General features: G+C 43.2%; 1 protein-coding gene across 1 annotated transcript; it reads right to left on the minus strand.

Moving 5' to 3' along the window:
- Positions 1 to 842: 842 nt before the first annotated feature.
- LOC121984051 (probable methyltransferase PMT28) lies at positions 843 to 16,533 on the minus strand. The gene is made up of 8 exons (XM_042536808.1): positions 15,573 to 16,533; positions 15,350 to 15,499; positions 14,100 to 14,370; positions 13,916 to 14,008; positions 2,070 to 2,244; positions 1,725 to 1,970; positions 1,391 to 1,585; positions 843 to 1,165 (listed from the first exon to the last, which is right to left on the minus strand). Exons 1-8 carry the CDS (start codon positions 16,320 to 16,322, stop codon positions 967 to 969), a joined length of 2,079 nt encoding a protein of 692 aa, XP_042392742.1. The 5' UTR covers positions 16,323 to 16,533; the 3' UTR covers positions 843 to 966.
- Between the last annotated feature and the right edge of the window lie 1,139 nt (positions 16,534 to 17,672).

Raw genomic sequence — 17,672 nt, forward strand, 5'->3', positions numbered from 1 at the left:
AATAATTACCTAGATATAATATTATTTTTTACATATGGTTGCAATTTTTTTCCGGTGCACTTACTTTTTACCAATAAAAAAATATCTATAAAAATGTTGCATTTAATAGTCATTCAAAACCAATAAATAGGAATATAATCCGAAATATGATGGCTCGAAAAAGATAAGATTTTACGTGATTCTAAGATTTTCAAAATGAATATTCTAAAGATTAAACAAATAGCATTAAGCAAATGCACCTTTTAAACATGTTTAGTTAAAAATTATTATTAATAATTTTAATTATCTATCAAAGTTATGTTATTTAATCATGAATGTAATTAATATGTTATTTAATCCTGAATGTAATTATGGAGAGCAGATTCTCTAGATCGCTTTTTGCGATCCAAGGAATGATCTCTTTACATGTATTGACGGGGATGAATGATCCTCATCTATTTTATAAATGTGGATCATCTATTTTACCAATGCATGCAAAGACCATCCCTGGATAGTAAAAAACGATCCAAAGGATCCGGTCCCGTAATTATGTTGTTTAATCCTGAATGTAATTAATTCGAGTAATAAATGATTCTCAAGTAATAAAATATACTCGTCATGTTAGTAAATAGAAGATATAATCTGGAATATGATTACCTTGAAAATGTGATATTTTACATGATTCCTAGGTTAACAAAAAAGTTTTCCAATTTTTTGTCCTCAATGAGAATTGCAAAGGTTGAATCAAAAAATATTATAATATATTTTATTCCCCGTAATCTTGGTTATGTGATTATCTAATAATTACATAACATAATCACATAATCAAGACTATGCATATAACTTAACCAAACGCACCCTGATAAGCATTGACCATGGACATTTTGGTTTAGAAAGAACCGAAATATGCCACAATGAGGAGACATTCAAACAACTTGGGGAAATGAATGACCCAAGAATCACAAGTTTCTATATAGTACATGAGCTTTATGGTCTCCATGTTGTCTTCTGTGCACAGATCAGGCCTTCCTTGTCTTTGCCGTATGTCGTTCTGATGTCCCAGTAGAGTGACCTCAAGATTGCCTCCAAGGGGTCCAAGATCTCCAACTTATCGCGGATGATGACCCAACCACCTGGCCTTAGTATCCGATCCATCTCGACGACGATAACTACTGGCTGCTTGCACCTACATTGGATCAGAAATACTCAGCATTGTTGGCTAGCACTTCTACAATGTTATCTCAATGTTTGCATGATAGGCATGTATGGTGTTATATTATCTTTAGTGGGTTCGAGCAAAAAATTCGAGTGATTCTTATAAACCTTGATTGACTACATTGCTACAACCAAAACTTTGCCGAGTGCATACTTGAATTGAATTCTAACTAGTGCATTACCATCAGAAAGTCACCTGTTCTTGAGACGCGAGAATAGATGATCAGCATGCAAAAGATCATAGGACCTTGGATATGTGCTAAACGGTTCACACCAATCGTGATAGATACCGAGAAGCCCACGCTCGAAAATAATAGGAAGAGTATTTGGAGCATGAACAGGGACTACATTCATCACCCAGACTTTCTGAGATGCTAGAGCAGCTGCAAATCTGCATTTCCAGAATTTTTTTAGCTCAAGAACTGATGTGATCTTGATTGGATCAATTGAATTTTGAGAACAAAATGACCGAAGAAACGAGGAAAGAATGAACTAGAAACCGTATGTGAGTTTGAAAATTTCTTGCATACCCTCCATATATTGATTTCATGTCCATCACATTTCTGATGGTTGACCAATCAATCCCCAATCCGCCAAGGTATGATTTGTCAACTACAGCCTTCCAATGTTTATGATCTGCAGTCAACTTATCATGTGAATCAGCTAGCCATTCTGGAAAAGTGTCAAGCCTCTTCGGCCACTCCTCGGGCCAGTCAGTGCCTCGTTCTTCAATAGCTGCTGCAACCTTGTGGAGACATGGTTTTATAGGAGTGTACCTGTGGAAGGAATGATAACAAAGGTATACACCAAAAAGCAAAAACTAATGAAATACGAGTCTAAATAGTATTGGCAAGGAATACCATTTTCTAGCTTACCATGCAGCATCTTGATTTTCATTTTCCTGGCAAAAGGATGGTTTTTTTGTTGCTCTTAGCTCGTATACATCATTTGAAGTCGGCCTCTGGTATACTCTGATGTTTGTTTCACTATCTTCATCAGTTTTGTGGCCGAGATTACTCCAACAAATTGAGGCAATCAATGTCGACATGCCTGGATAAGAAATTAAAGAAAATTACTATAAATAAAACTCCCAAGTAGTTTAGAAGTGGCAGGTTGGACAATGGACACGCCAAGATAATGAGAGGATCGACAAATTATTGTGCTTTGTGAAGTTTGAGTATGTATTATATTATTTCAGACATGCACAAGATTGTAATTAGTGTAAGGAGGTTTATCAATTGAAATCTACTGCTGCAGGGATATAAGCAAGTCACGCGGCGATAAGGGCTTTTGGATTTTTTCATTCTTTTTCTCTCTTTTTAGAGTTGAGATGAGCAGAAGAAGGAAGGGGCTCTTTGTATTTCTGGACTCACACCGCCACCTAGGGAAGGGACTCACGTGATCTCTCTTTCTCTCGTCTCCTTCTGCATGCCGACGTCGGTCGCCTTTTCCCTCACGAAGACTTAGCCCCAATCACGTACGAGCCTCCGAACGCCCCCACAATCTCGCTCTCACACCCTCTCATCAGGCGGCCTCTCTCCCCGTCTATTAGGGACGCCGCCAACCAAACCGCCAAGGGCCATGGACCACAAAGCCTGATGCCATAAACGTTGCCGCCCTCCACCACTGTCGCCGGACTCGCTGCCCTCCACCGCTATCGCCGAACTCGCTGCCCCCGTCAAGCATCCCTGCATCTATCGACAGCCACTATCTCTGCCTCCCCTCTCTTGCCGTAGTTCACCTCCGTTGTCGAGCTCGCAGATGCTTTGGACGACCTCCGGCCGTGCCTCTCTCGCCACCTCTACCCATGACGGATCCGACCTCATGCGACCTCCAGCGCTGCATTGCAAATCCAACTGTCACTTCTGGCGCATATCCCACTATTGTCGCTGCTGCTTTGACTGGTTCCGCTATTGCCACCTCCTTCGATGCAGATCCAACCGCTGCCGATGCTTCCGACACAGATCCCACTGCCGCCACCGCCTTCGATGCAGATTGTTGCCGCCGCCGTCGCTTCCGATGTAGATCCCATCGTTGTCGTCACCCTCGGCGCAGGTCTCGACGACACCACCCTTTTCGTGAAGTCGCCTCCCTCGTCGCCACTTCCGCTGTCTCGCTGTCCTTCCTATGTTGCCTTTGTCGCCGACCTCACATCCTAGTTCTCCCTCTACAATGCAACCACTGGCCACACATCCGGCCACCTCCCTTCCGTCACTACCTCCGACGATAGATCTCGCCGGTGCTACGTACCTCGCACTGTTGTGCTCCACCTCCCGGAGCCCTCCAGCCATCGAGTTGTCACCGTCGTACATCCCTGTTATGCTCGGCCTCCCGGACCTCCAACCTTCGAGTCGTTGCTGCTGTGCACCCCAACTATGCTCCACCTTCCGAAGCCCTCCGCCTTCCGAGCCCTTGTCGCCATGTTGTTGCTTCGCTGACCAGATACTCTAATTCACCCCCACTTTGTGTTATAGAAAGTCCTGCCCCCACGGGCCAAGGTATGCGTACATATTTACACACGTCTATTTTCATTAGCCTACTACTGTGCATCTTTTTCATCTCCCTTGTTGGAGACTAACTTGAGTATCGAAGTGGATTAACCGGGGAACCCCCGACCTCCATTCTAACCCTCTCCTACGCTCATCTACTCCAAGTAGGCTCTCTAAACGATTCATTTCTCCCTACAACGCACGGTGACGCCCTTCTATAGCTCCTTAGGCATCTTCAATGATCCCACCTCCTTCCAGCTCACAGTGACTCCGTCAAGATAGGACAGTTCAGCCCTACCTTCTCCAGGGTCATGACAACTTTGTCGACATCATCGACACATCATTGGTGGCCCCTACGGATTGAGCTCCTTCTTTATCTTCTCCAACGATCTCTGAAAAGTAACGAATGTCAACAACTTCGTTGACTAGTGGATTGACCGTCTATGGTATATTGGCAGAACAAATTGGCGTCATATGTAGGAAACTCTGAGCCAAAATGCTGGAATGATTAACACTATAAGGACCGCTGATAATCGTAACTCCGGTGGAGAAAGAATCCGCGATTGAGAAGCGACCATCTCGCAAGAGAATGTTAATGTCACCGGCAAGATTGAGTCATTCTCTCCTTGATCGAGTTATTCTCTCAGCGAGATCGAGTCATTCTCTCCCTCAGTGAGATCGAGTTATTCTCTCAGCGGAATCGAGTCATTCTCTATTTCAGCCAGATCGAGCAATTAACTCCCTTAGCAAGATCAATATTACTCTTCTCTTCTCAAATTGGCGGATACTTAAGAGTCGAGGGATCGGGATATTATCTCCAGGACATGGCGCATCAAAGTTGTGCATTAGGTTCGAGTGTATTTAGTTATATATTCTGAAATATAAATTACAGCTCTTCCTTGCATCTTTATTTAAAGGTACATCGTAGTCGATGATTATTTCTCTTGGTCTCGGACTAGTGATCTCCATCAATAAATGTCCTTTTTAGGCCCAAACTCCCCCGACTCGTACATAGTTGGGATCGAGATCCTCCAGGCTAAGGTAGTAGATTCCCCTTCACACAAGGGTCAAACGAATATCGTATCATCTTGTCATATTCAGAGTCAGACTCCTCCAACTCGAACATAGTCGGGGTCAAGATCCTCCAGGCTACGGTAACAGACACCCCTTCGCATAAGAGTCGAGTCATGTAATGTCTTGTCCTTTCAAGGTCAGACTCCCCCGACTCAGATATAGTCAGAGTCAAGATCCTTAGGCTGCAGTAGTGAACTCCCCTTTACACAAGGGTCGAGCGAGTACCGTTTTCCCTTGTCGTTTTCAAGGCCCAAACTCCCCAGACTCAAACATAGTCGAGGTCGAGATCCTCCAGGCTATGGTAGCGGACTCTCTTTAGCACAAGGGTTGAGTAAGTACTGTATCGCCTTGTCCTTTTCATGGCCAGATTCCCCCGACTCGGACATAGTCGGGGTTGAAATCGCTGCAGTAGCACAGACTCCCTCGACTCGAACATAACCGAGGTTGATATCCTCCCGGCTATGGTAACAGTTGAGTGCGTACTGTATCGCCTTGTCCTTTTCAGGCTCAGACTCTCCCGATTCAAACATAATCGCTAATCGAATTATTATCTCTCCGACTCTGCGGGTATTCGAGAGTCGTGAGATCAATCATGATTATTCTCTCCCGGCTCAGACATAATCACAAATCGAGTTATTATCTTTTCGACTTCGCGGGTATTCGGAAGTAGTGAGATCGATCATTATTATGCTCTCCCGACTCGGACATAATCCCGAATCGAGTTATTAGCCTCTCTTCGGGAATAGTGGATCAGGCATAATGCTACCAATGCCGGTTAGCCTTCCCCTGAGCACGATGCCAGTAAGCATCTATCCCCGACTCCTCAGTCAAAAGTCATCAGCCTTACGATAGGCTCGCCGACTCTTTCCCTACTCCTCAATCGGAAGTTATTAGCCTTACAACGGGCTCATAGCCTTACGACAGGCTTGTAGCCTTATGAAAGGCTCACTAACTCTTTCCCGACTCCTCAGTCGAAAGTCATCAGCCTTACAACAGGCTCACCGACTCTTTCCCGACTCCTCAGTCAAAAGTCATCAGCCTTACGACAGGCTCACCGACTCTTTCCCGACTCATCAGTCGGAAGTTATCAGCCTTACTACAGGCTCGCCAATTCTTTCTCGAATTCTTAGTTGAGAGCGACACAACTTTACGACATGCTTGAAGCCTTAGGACAGGCTCGCCGACACTTTCTCGACTCCTCATCTGAAGTCATCAACCTTACGACAAGCTCGCCGACTCTTTCCTGACTCAGTCGAGAGTTATCAGCCTTACTATAGGCTCGTCGATTCTTTCTCAACTCCTTAGTCAAGAGTGACACAGCCTTACGACAAGCTTGCAGACTTTTTCCCAACTCCTCAATCAGAAGTCAAAAATCATCAGCCCTATGAGGCTCACCGACTCTTTCCCAACTCCTGAATCGGAAGTTATCAACCTTATTACATGCTCATCGATTCTTTCTTTAATCTTTAGTCGGGAGCGACAGAACCTTACAACAAGCTCGTAGCCATACGACAGGCTCGACGACTCTTGCCCATCAGTCTTACTACAGATTCACCGACTCTTTCCCAATTCCTCAATCGGAAGTAATCGGCCTTACTAGAGGCTTGCAAATTCTTTCTCGACTCCTTAGTCGGGAGCGATTCAGTCTTACAATAGGCTTAGCAATTCCTTCACTTACCGCCACAACACAACAGTTCAATCAGTCAGACTAACACTGTTGGAACCCCAAGGTTGGTTTTGGTGTGATCAACAAGTTAAGTTAGGTTCTGTTGTTTTCTTACCTTGTGTCTAAGTGTGCAGGAGCTTAGGAGCACAGGTACTCGAGCGGAAGACGCAGCTAGCGAGAAGGACGGCACGCGGTGCGTCCGAGGGACGAGGCGCTGCGGAAGAGTACACCGGCAGACGAGAAGGAAGTGCGCGCGATGGTTCCGAGGTACGAAAGCCGGAGCGGAAGATTGCTCGGGGAGCAAGAGACGCAGCTAGCGCGAAGGTCGGCACGGGGTGCGATCGAGGGACGAAGTCTGCGGATGAGTACGCTGGTGGACGAGAAGGGACACGCGGCAATTCCGAAGGACGAGAAGCCGGAGGGAAGCACGCTCGAGAAGATGGGTTCGGGTGAGCCCTATTCCGGATGTTAGAGATCACCCAATCAAGCGGATCCAGAGCAGAAGACCCGGACCGAGACGGGGACTTAACGGAGAAGTGGTCCCGGACAAAAAGTCAACCGGAGTTGACTTTTTGCTCCGGGGCGCCCGGACCCTGATTTTGACCAAGATCGCGATTTACGCGATCTGAACGTTGGGGGATAAAACTTTATCCCCCCAGGGCGCCCGGAACCCTTCCAGGCGCCCCGACCAAGGCTATAAATATAGCCTTGGTCCAGAAGCTCTTCATCAGTTCAGAAATTGTAAACAACACTTGTGTGCTTCCACTGTTTAGATTAGCTTCTTTACACTGCTGTAAAAGAGGCTTCTCCGCCTGAAGGAGCTCTTAGTGCGATCTTCATCCTTGGATTAACAACCTCCCCGGTTGTAACCAAGTCAAATTCGGTACCTCGTTTTTATGCTTTATTTTCTGTTTAATCTATTTTTTATGTGTTAGCTTAATCGTACGAGAAAGGGTTGTGTTTGATTTTTCAGGGCTATTCAACCCCCCCTTCTAGCCGGCCGCATCGGTCCAACAAGTGGTATCAGAGCCGAGGCGCTTCAGGAGGACTAACCGCCGAACGAAGCAACAAGATGGCCGGATCCAACATCCACGCACCAAAATTCGAAGGGGACTTCGCTAGCTGGAAAAGCGAATGGAGGTATTTCTTGAAACAGATTATGATTTATTACTAACAATGGAATTTGGCTATGAAGCACCAGAGGGCAAAGCAAGAAATCAATGGTCAAAGAAGGAGCAGGCTGACCACGTGGCAAACAAGAAAGCAGAATTTCATCTGCTAAGTGTACTTCCAACACAAGAAGTCAATAGAGTCGGTACCTACAACTCGGCAAAGGAGCTTTGGGAGAAATTCCTTGAGTTACACGAAGGAACATCCGAAGCCAAACTTGCAAGACGGGATTTACTTCGTAACCAGCTTACAAACCTCCGATTTGAAGAAGGTGAAACAATTGCACATCTACACTCGAGGATTCAGGAACTCATCACCAGACTTACGAATCTCGGAGAAGAGGTAAGTAACCGAGATTCGCTAAGGTATGCCCTAAATTCCTTTCCTAGAAACTCAAAATGGGCATCACTAGTAGATGCCTTTTACATTTCAAAAGATCTAGAAAAAATTTCATTAGACGAATTCTTTTCAACTTTTGAAGTGCATGAGTCAAGATGTGCAGGTCCGAAGGAGCCCAAGAATAATGTCGCCCTTAAAGCTTTGAGAGACGAACCTGAATCTTCTCTCGATGACGAGGAAATGGTAATGATGGTAAGACGATTTAAAATATTTGTAAATCTAGGAAATCTAACCATCCGCAGGGAAGAAAGAAAAGAACCATCCGCTGCTACCATTGCGATGAAGAAGGGCACGTCAAGGATAATTGCCCTAAATTGAAGAACAACGGGAAGGACAAGGGTAAGAAGCCTATCCAAAAGCGCAAGGCCCTAAAAGCGACGTGGGACGATACGTCGTCGGAATCAGAAGTCGAGGAGTTCTCCGGGCTCGCGTTAATGGCGAGTCATCAAGACGACGACTGCAAATCAAGCTCTTCCGAAATGAGCATCGAAAGCATCAATGAAGGGGGAGCCACGTCCGAAGAGAGCAGCAGTTCAGGGGGAGAAACCGACAACGAGATCGACAAGGTAAGTGAGGTACGATCTCTTCCTCCTAATAAAATGTTTAAATTCATTAAAATTTTAACAAAAGATTGCTACAAATTAGAAAATGAAAATAAAGATTTAAAAGCAATATTAGCTACATCTTGTCCGTTAGAAATGCTAGATAAATCAAATTTAGAAAATGAAAAATTAAAATTAGAAATTCAAAATTTAAAAATTCAAGTAGAAAACTTGAAAAACTCTGCTTGCTCATCTAAAACCAATTTTAGAAGGTTCAATAATTTGAATTGGTATTATAGATATCACCAGGGACAAATTAAAAATATCTCTAGAAAATATGTCCCTAAGAAATTTTTAGTTAATCCAGTAGGTTGGAACCTTTATTGGGTTCCTAAATCTTGCTTAGTGTAAATTTTAAAATCAAAGTTAGCGCTTTAAGTGAGAAAATTAAACAAAAATTTCTTTATGGGCTTTGACTAGAAAGTGGTTGTTGCTCCAATAACCAAGAAGGCCTAGTGCCTCGCCACTGCCTGGAAGCCGAATATTGAAATAAATGTTTAATTAATAAAACATTAATACTAGAATTATTTAATGCTTTAAAAAGTTATTCAAACATGGTTCAAAATTTTGACTTAAATTTTTTTAAATTCTATTTTCAAAAATAACTTTTACTTAGAGTGTTTAGAAAATTTTCAAAAATTATTTTTTCCTAAGTTAAAATCTTAAAAAAATAATAATAATAATAAATAAATAAAATAAATCTCAAAATTCTTTTACTTAAAATTTTACTTAGAATTTATTCTGCTTTTATTGATTCAAAAATATTTTTCAAAATATTTAATTAAGTTTTATTGATTGCAAAATTCTTTTTCTAACTTAGAATCTTTTGACTTAGAATTTTTTTTAAGGTAGCTTTTCAAAATTTTCTAAGTCTTTAACCCTTAGATTTTTTCTTGGAACCCCATTTTTTTTGTGATCAAAGGGGAAGAAAGATAAGTATAAGTCTAGGGGGAGGTAGCCTAAAACTATTTTTTCTTCTATCTTTGTGCACTAAATTGTAAATTTAGTTAGTTTATTTTTTGTCTAGTTAACCCTAGCTTAACTTGGGTTGATCACACCAAAAGGGTGGTTGGAACCCCAAGGTTGGTTTGGTGTAATCAACAAGTTAAGTTAGGTTCATTGTTTTCTTACCTAAGTGCGCAGGAGCTTAGGAGCACAGTACTCGAGCGGAAGACGCTAGCGAGAAGGACACGGTGCGTCCGAGGGACGAGGCTGCGGAAGAGTGACGAGAAGGAAGTGCGCGCGATGGTTCCGAGGTACGAAGTCGGAGCGGAAGATGCTCGGGAGCAAGAGACGCTAGCGAAGGTCGGACGGGGTGCGATCGAGGGACGAAGTCTGCGGATGAGTACTGGTGGACGAGAAGGACACGCGCGACGGTCCGAGGGACGAGAAGCCGAGAAGATGGGTTGGGTGAGCCCTATTCGGATGTCGAGATCACCCAATCAGCGGATCCGGAGCGAAGACCAACCGAGACGGGACTTAACGGAGAAGTGGTCCCGACAAAAGTCAACCGGAGTTGACTTTTTGCTCCGGGGCGCCCAATGGCGCCCGGACCCGATTTTGACCAAGATCGCGATTTACGCGATCCGAACGTTGGGGATAAACTTTATCCCCAGGCCTGGAACCCTCAGGGCGCCACCAAGGCTATAAATATAGCCTTGGTCCAGATTAGTTCATAAATTGTAAACAACACTTGTGTGCTTCCATTTCTAGATTAGCTTGCTTACACTGTTGTAAACGAGGCTTCTCCGCCTGAAGGAGCTCTTAGTGCGATCTTCATCCTTGGATTAACAACCTCCCCGGTTGTAACCAAGTCAAATTCGGTGCCTCGTTTTTATGCTTTATTTTCTGTTTAATCTATTTTTTATGTGTTAGCTTAATCGTACGAGAAAGGGTTGTGTTTGATTTTTCAGGGCTATTCAACCCCCCCCCTTCTACCCGGCCGCATCGGTCCAACAAACACCTCCTTCGACTAAACTTGAAGAGGAGATTTGTGATGCGGGGATATATGCATGTCATGTGGCGAGAAGGACTTTTTGGTCTTTTCCTTATTTTTCGCTCTTTTTAGGGTTGCGATGGCAGAAGGGGCTTTTTTCTTTCTGGACGCACACCGCCACCCAGGGAAGGGACTCACATTATCTCCCTCTCTCTCTCGTCTCCTTCCACATTCCGACGTCGGTCCTCAATTGTCGATTGTCTTTTCCCTCACAAAGGCTTCGACCCCCCCCCCTCCTCAAGTAGGGGCGTTCGGATGCCCCCATCATGCACAGGAGTCTCCTCCTTTACTGCCTCTCCCGCACGCCACCGCCATGGGAGAGGCCGCTGCGCATGGAGGCACCACGCCACCTCTACCTTTTGGTGTCGCTTCCAATGCCCCATGCTCCCGACACCTACAATGGGGATTCCTCATGCAAGGCGCGCCACCCCCTCTCTCTCTCTCTCCCCTTTCTCTCTCTCTCCCACTGCCTCTCTCTCTCACGATCTCCCTATCAGCCACTCTCTCTCTCACCATCTCCCTCTCAGCCTCTCTCTCTCACTCACCATCTCGTTGTCACGCCCTCTCATCAGGCAGTTTGTCTCCCCGTCTATTAGGGATGCCACCGACCAAACCGCCAAGGGGCCATAGACCACGCCGCTTAATGTCGTAGACGACGACGCCCTCCACCACTATCGGCGGACTCGTCGACTTCGCCGAGCATCCCTACATCTACCGGCAGCCACCATCTCCGCCTCCCCTCTTTTGCCATAGTTCACCTCCGCTGTCGAGCTCGCAGCCGTGTTGGACCGCTACCGGCCGTGCCTCTCTTGCTGCCTCCACCCGTGATGGATTCTCATGAAACCTCCATGCCGCTCTGCAAATCCAATCGCAGCTTCCCGTGCAAATCCTATTGTTGTTGCCGCCTTCGGCTTGGTTCCGCTATTGTCACTACTGCTGTCATCTCCGACGCAGATTCAACAGTTGTCGCCACTTCCAGCACAAATCCCATTGCTACCGCCACTTCTGGCGCAGATCCCACTGTTACCGCCGCCTTCGGCGCAGTTTGATGCCGCTAACGCCGCCTCTTGAGTAGATCTAGTTGTTGTCATCGCCCTCGGTGCAGATTTCGACGATGCCACCTATCTTGCGACGCCACCTCCCGCGTTGTCGCTTCCACTATCTCACCGTCCTTTTTGTGTCACCTTCACCTCCAACCTCAAAGCCTAGTTCTCCCTCTCCCTCTATGATGTAGTCGTCAGCCCCACATCCGGCCGCCTCTCCTCCATTGTTGTCTCCAATGACGAATCTTGTCGCTACTACGTGCCCCGCGCTGTTGTGCTCCGCCTCCCGGAGCCCTTCAGCCTTTGAGTCATCGCTGTCATACATCCCTATTGTGTTTCGCCTTCTAGAGCCTTTTGGCTTCCGAGCCCTCGCCACCATGTTGTTGCCCTGCTGACCCGACGCTCTGGTTCACCTCCCACTCTGTGTTATAGAAAGTCCCACTCTTGCGAGCCAAGGTACGTGTACATATTTGCACACATCTATTTCCATTAACTTACTACTATGCATCTTCTTCATCTCCCATGTCAGAGAGTGAATTGAGCGTCGGAGTGAACCAGTAGAGCACCCTCGGCCTCCATTCTAACCCTCTCCTGCGCTCCTCTACTCTTCGTAGGCTCTTGAGACAATTCAATTCTCCATGCAATGCATGGTGACGCAGTGACGCCCTTCTACAGTGCATCTCCGATGGCCCCACCTCCTAGCTCATAGTGACTCCGCCAACACAGGACAGGTCGGCCCCACCTTCTCCCGGGTCATGGCGACTTCGTCAACATCAGCGACACCTCACTGGAGCCCCACGGATAGAGGTCCTCTTTTATCTTCTCCAACTCTGAGCAGTAACGAATGTAGCAAGTTCGTTGATCGGTGGCTTGACCGTCCACGGTATATTGGCCGGAACATCTACCATCAATGCATATTTTCTTAGGCTTCGGAAAAGAGTACATTTTTCCACCTTCAATGGCACTTATGAGAAAGGCAATAGCTCTATATCCAATGGTACCTACACTAGGGAATTCAATTCTCTCTATCAAAACAGCACAAAAAGAGTAAAGTGGATGTTGAATATTAACCAGAGCAGTGAAAGTAGTTAAAAGTTACATTAAAAGAGGGAAGGATAGCATCCCAGCATTGGCGTGTTCAAGGCACCTACCATCAGTTCCCTAAAACATATTTAAATTAAATGAATTTCAGAATTTGAAGTCGTTACTTCCTAGCAATGATTATTGTAGAAATTAATCAATTCAAATACACTGGGAACTCCAACAGAGGATGACAGACAGGTTTTGAGAAAATTAGATAAGGTGTATGTATTTTTGTAAAAGATAATCCAGATACCCATACAATCCAAAAGCTTAAGGTAATTTGCAGGAGACCAATAAACATATATCCATCCGACTTCAAGGTGTGGTAATGTGGTATTAATCACTCCTGTGCCTCGCTGATTTCTTCTCAAGCTAGTCCCTACTGTATGTTTAATAACCACTCGTCTGTCAGTAAACCATGCACATTGCAATGATTCAGGAAAGGCATGCACAACTCAATCTGACAGCATGGCCAATCATCAGAACTTCAAAGTAATCCACATGTGTCCATGTTATACAGAATGATAATTTTGTAGGCTTGGATAATTCAGAAGTCATCATACACAACATCAGTAAACCATCCACTTTCTTTGAATTTGCAAAATTAAAAAAAAAACATATCCAAGTGGATTATGTGACTCTCTAACCATCCTTAAATAAGTAATGGGGTTAAGGTTAACTTTTTGGGAAAATAAACTTCTACATCTCGAGAGTTGCTCGAGACTGACGGAAGTATTTGAGTAATAGTTGTGAATTTAAAATAACACTCATTGAATTGTAAGTTCATAAAGGATTAAAAAGGAGTGATAGCTATTTAGATTTGATTAGTGTATTCAAATTTAAAGGTTTTCAATTGGAATGATGATTCTACAGTAAGATTTCCCTTTAGATCTATTAGCCAAATGATGCCTAATTTGGTACACTAAAGTAGTAAGAAACTAGGACACAAGTATCACATGCACATTAAAAACACCAATTAAGATTGAGACATATATGAGATCGCATTAAAACACCAATTAAGATTGAGACGTAAATGAGATCGCATATGTGCAACTAGGCTTAAAGAGCTCTGGATATGATGTTATTCATAGAAGTAGCTATAAATAAGTTTATTGGAAGAAAGATACTCTTTAACTTTTTCTTCAACATTATAGAACTCTGAAGATATTAGGAAAGTATAAATTATCAATGTACCGAACCTTCTTCAGAATCAATGTCTCCATTTTTGGTTGATGTAATGAAGTATCCTCCAGGGCGTAGAATTCTGTTCATTTCCAGAAGAAGCTTACCACCTACATGTCAAGTTATTCACAAACATCATAAGCATGCTCAACAGAAAACAAAACTTTATAATGCAACATTATTAACTATAGTTATACAGACCACTTGAGTGCCAAGGTATGCCACATTCACCACAATGAATTGCATCAAAAACACTACTTGGAAAAGGAAGTCTTCTTGATGCCAAATTCCCTAGCACTGCAGGGATACCCCTCTCAAGGGTGAGTTGAGCTAGATCTGTCTGATCACCCATCAACCCGAAAGATAATGTTATCACATTCTTTTCCAGAAGAGCAACTCCAAAACCCCCACCAGTACATCCAATGTCCAAGATTACACGGATATTCTTACCCCATTCTATGTCTGGAACCATCTAAATAAAAAAGAAACAATATCAAACATGAAGTTTATCCTTGATATCTACAAAACTGGTCTAACACACTTGATAGACAATTAATATGTATAACGGAGTGGAGCCACTTCTTTAAACAAAAATCCGGTAGAGGGAAGGAAGATTAGGAGCTTATTTTTCAAAGAACACATTGCTGAGATCACTGTGATTGAATGAGAGAAAGTTTATATAAAAACAGCTCATAAGTAATAAGATGATCTGCCATTTGTTCTTCACAAAAAGAAAAAGGTGTCAACAGTGGGGCAGGCTTTTTTTTCTGGTTGGCTATCTGATCTGTTTAATCAGGTTTGGATTGCGGTTAAATTGGTTGAAGAGATGGGACAAATTTGAATTGAGATGCCTGAATAAACAGTTAATTTTGAAAATATGTACATTCTTAAGGTCTCTATTTTCCTTTCTTTTCTTTTTTTTACTCTTTTGAATGTTTCTTGTTGAAATTTTGGTGGTTATTCACCAATACTTGACCAAATTATTCAGATATGGGTAGCCATTTTCGCGTAATGGAATGAGTATGACTAGAGCATAAAACTAGTGTGGCGAGTAAAAGATGGGTATTGGCTTTCTTAGATGCATATGAATAGTAGTGCAAAGTTCCAACAATCAAACATTTGCCATCTCTATAAAAAAATGAACCTCAAAGAAGTTAAAAGATTCTACAACCTTGGCACGAAACACTCAAGACCCAATTTAATCCATACACCAAGTTGATTCCTTGAACACTTAAAAGAAAATAACATAAAAATAGAACCTCCAATTTGGACACTCATAAATACTACTCTGGCAGTTGTTTGTTCAAAAGCAAATTTTTTCAATTACTTAATTCGTTCATGTGAAATAAAGAATTATTTTTTGCTAAATATTAAACAAGGGAAAATTTTGGGACAAATATATCAGCATACCATTCTGAGCTTATCAAAGAGATAATAAAAAGTTTCATTACCTCTTCAATCGAACTAACATACTGTTCAGCACCACCCTTGAACTCAGATGCCTTTGGAGGGATTAACAGATAGTCACCGGAGAGATTCAACCAGTTTTGAGTTTTGATGAATGCGGATAGCTTTGGGTGTTCCAGATTGCTGAACCAAATCTGCTGAAACAAGAAACTGTACATTTTGCCAGAAGAAATCAGGAAGAGATGCATAGTGAGGAAAAGAAAGGACCTTCGAATCTCTCCCAGGCCATGGCTCTGGAGACCTGTAATCCTTTGGAAGAGAAACCAAACACATTAATGGAGTTCGAGGGCAACTCCTCTTATGGTGTCGGTGCCCACCTTCCATATCCACACAGGGGATATAGTTTTGCCCAGTCTTTTGGCCGCAAAGCTTCCATGTATATCGCACTTTTGGATCAAATAAAGGGCCCAACTTTTTCTTCTTCTTAGCCTTGCTATTACTGGCTTCATCACCCCCGCCGACGCCCTCCGTATTCTCATCGCCATCATCTTGCATGTCTTCATCCGTCATATTCTCGTTATCCGCCACTTCTTCTAGTCCCTCCAACTCGACCTTCTCATCATCCTCCGCCTCCTCTACTAGCTCGCTCGTCTCATTCTTAGCCACCACCGCCTGCTCGATCTCTCCTCCTACTTTCTCCCTCTCCTTATTTTTCTCTTTTCTGGATCTATCTTCACTTTTCTTCAAATTATCATCTTTATGCGGCGGAATTGGAGTCTTATTCCGGTGGGTCTTCTTCTGGGTCTCCTTGTGCTTTTTCTTCGCGGCCGTGGTGGCGGGCGGCGCTTCGATTTCCCCGAAGCTGTTCCTTTCCAAGGACACGACGGAGGCCGAAGGGGAGGAGAATGCCCACCAGATAACAACAAAAGCAAGACCCAATAAGAACACCAGCGAAACTTTAACGCCGAAGCCCAAAGGCGGTCGCTTTATGCTCCGCCCCAATCGAGCGCTCACCATGGCTTGCGATGGCCAGCAATAAGCTACGACATTGATCTCCGAAGCTGAAAGATCTGGAAAAAAAGTAGCCCCCTTGTTGAAAAGAAGAAATCTTGAGCTATTCAGCGGTGAATTGAGGCCGCCGGAAAACGAGCTGGTAAGAAGTCCCTCTCTGTGTTAGTTCACGATGGACTATTTCTTTGGTGCTCGAGTAAAACGTAGAACGGAAGCATACGAGTTAAATATATCTGGTATTCACCCAAATACGACCCTACAAATTATTTTATCAAAAAAACACCCCGGCCTTTCCCCCATATTGTAATATACTTTACAAATCAGCTAAACATTATTATACATGACTCTGTTTTCAATCTAATCCAACTATTTAGATTCATTTTTTGCTGGATCGAAATATTTATATAGAAACTTACAATTTAGTAACCACTCATATCCCTCACATAATTCATTATTTTTAATGCATTTATCTCACTCCTTAATGCCACCCTAACTTTCCATTAATCTAATAAATACCCTAATTTTCCTTCTATACCATGTGGGCAATGAATTCATGTCCTTTCCCAAGAAATTTGTGAACTATTCATGTCTACCACTCTTTTCCTCCCTGCTCTATGCATAGAGGATTTGAATATCAAGAGCAGTTGAGACAGAACAGTATTGCATAGTTAAAACAAACAAGAGATTAACTGAAATGAGATCATACAGTGTTTGATTGTCCTTCTGCCTATATTTACCTGAAAGTAGTTTAGTTTCTTCTTTGAATGCTATTGGGCACTAAAGGAAATCCTTTATACCATAGTCAAAACCAATTCATCTATATTCAACTTCAATTTTCATACTTTGATCTTGTGAGAACATTTAAATTCCATGTTTTCCACTTTGCTATAGTAAGAGAGCTTCTAAGAGAATATATAGCTTGACTAGTAGTATCCTGAAGGGTAGAAATTAAATAGCACACACTTCTTTTCTAATGCTACAAGAAAATCATTTGCCTTGTTTGATGGGGTGGTCAAAAATAAAGAACACAAGAAATTCTAATTCCAAACAAAATGCAACACTCAATCAAGGCATAAAAATATTCACCATGAATGCTTTGATGGAACAAATAAAGTGGCTTTATATTATCATATGTTACATTACCTCTATTCATAAACAAGTGATAATAAATATCTGATACAGGGACTCCAGTAGGGAGGTCATATTTTTCATTCTGAGACTGAATGAAGAGATCTTAATAAAGGTTTATGAACACTTGACTGCAGTAGAGTTTTGCTAAGACAACAAATTGCATAAGCATTGATAGAAATAGTTGTGTAGTGTGAAACTACTTAGAGCTAGAGAACTAACTAACAG

This window comes from Zingiber officinale, chromosome 5B, assembly GCF_018446385.1.
Source record: "Zingiber officinale cultivar Zhangliang chromosome 5B, Zo_v1.1, whole genome shotgun sequence".
NCBI classification, from domain to species: domain Eukaryota; kingdom Viridiplantae; phylum Streptophyta; class Magnoliopsida; order Zingiberales; family Zingiberaceae; genus Zingiber; species Zingiber officinale.

Bases quoted from the DNA above. Each gene is read 5' to 3' on its own strand.
- LOC121984051 (XM_042536808.1), bottom strand. From the start codon at position 16,322: ATGGTGAGCGCTCGATTGGGGCGGAGCATAAAGCGACCGCCTTTGGGC. The intron at 14,371-15,349 runs GTAATGAAACTT...TTTTTTATTTAG, and splicing joins ATGTTAGTTCGATTGAAGAG to ATGGTTCCAGACATAGAATG. The intron at 2,245-13,915 runs GTTCGGTACATT...TTTCTTATCCAG, and splicing joins AGACATTGATTCTGAAGAAG to GCATGTCGACATTGATTGCC.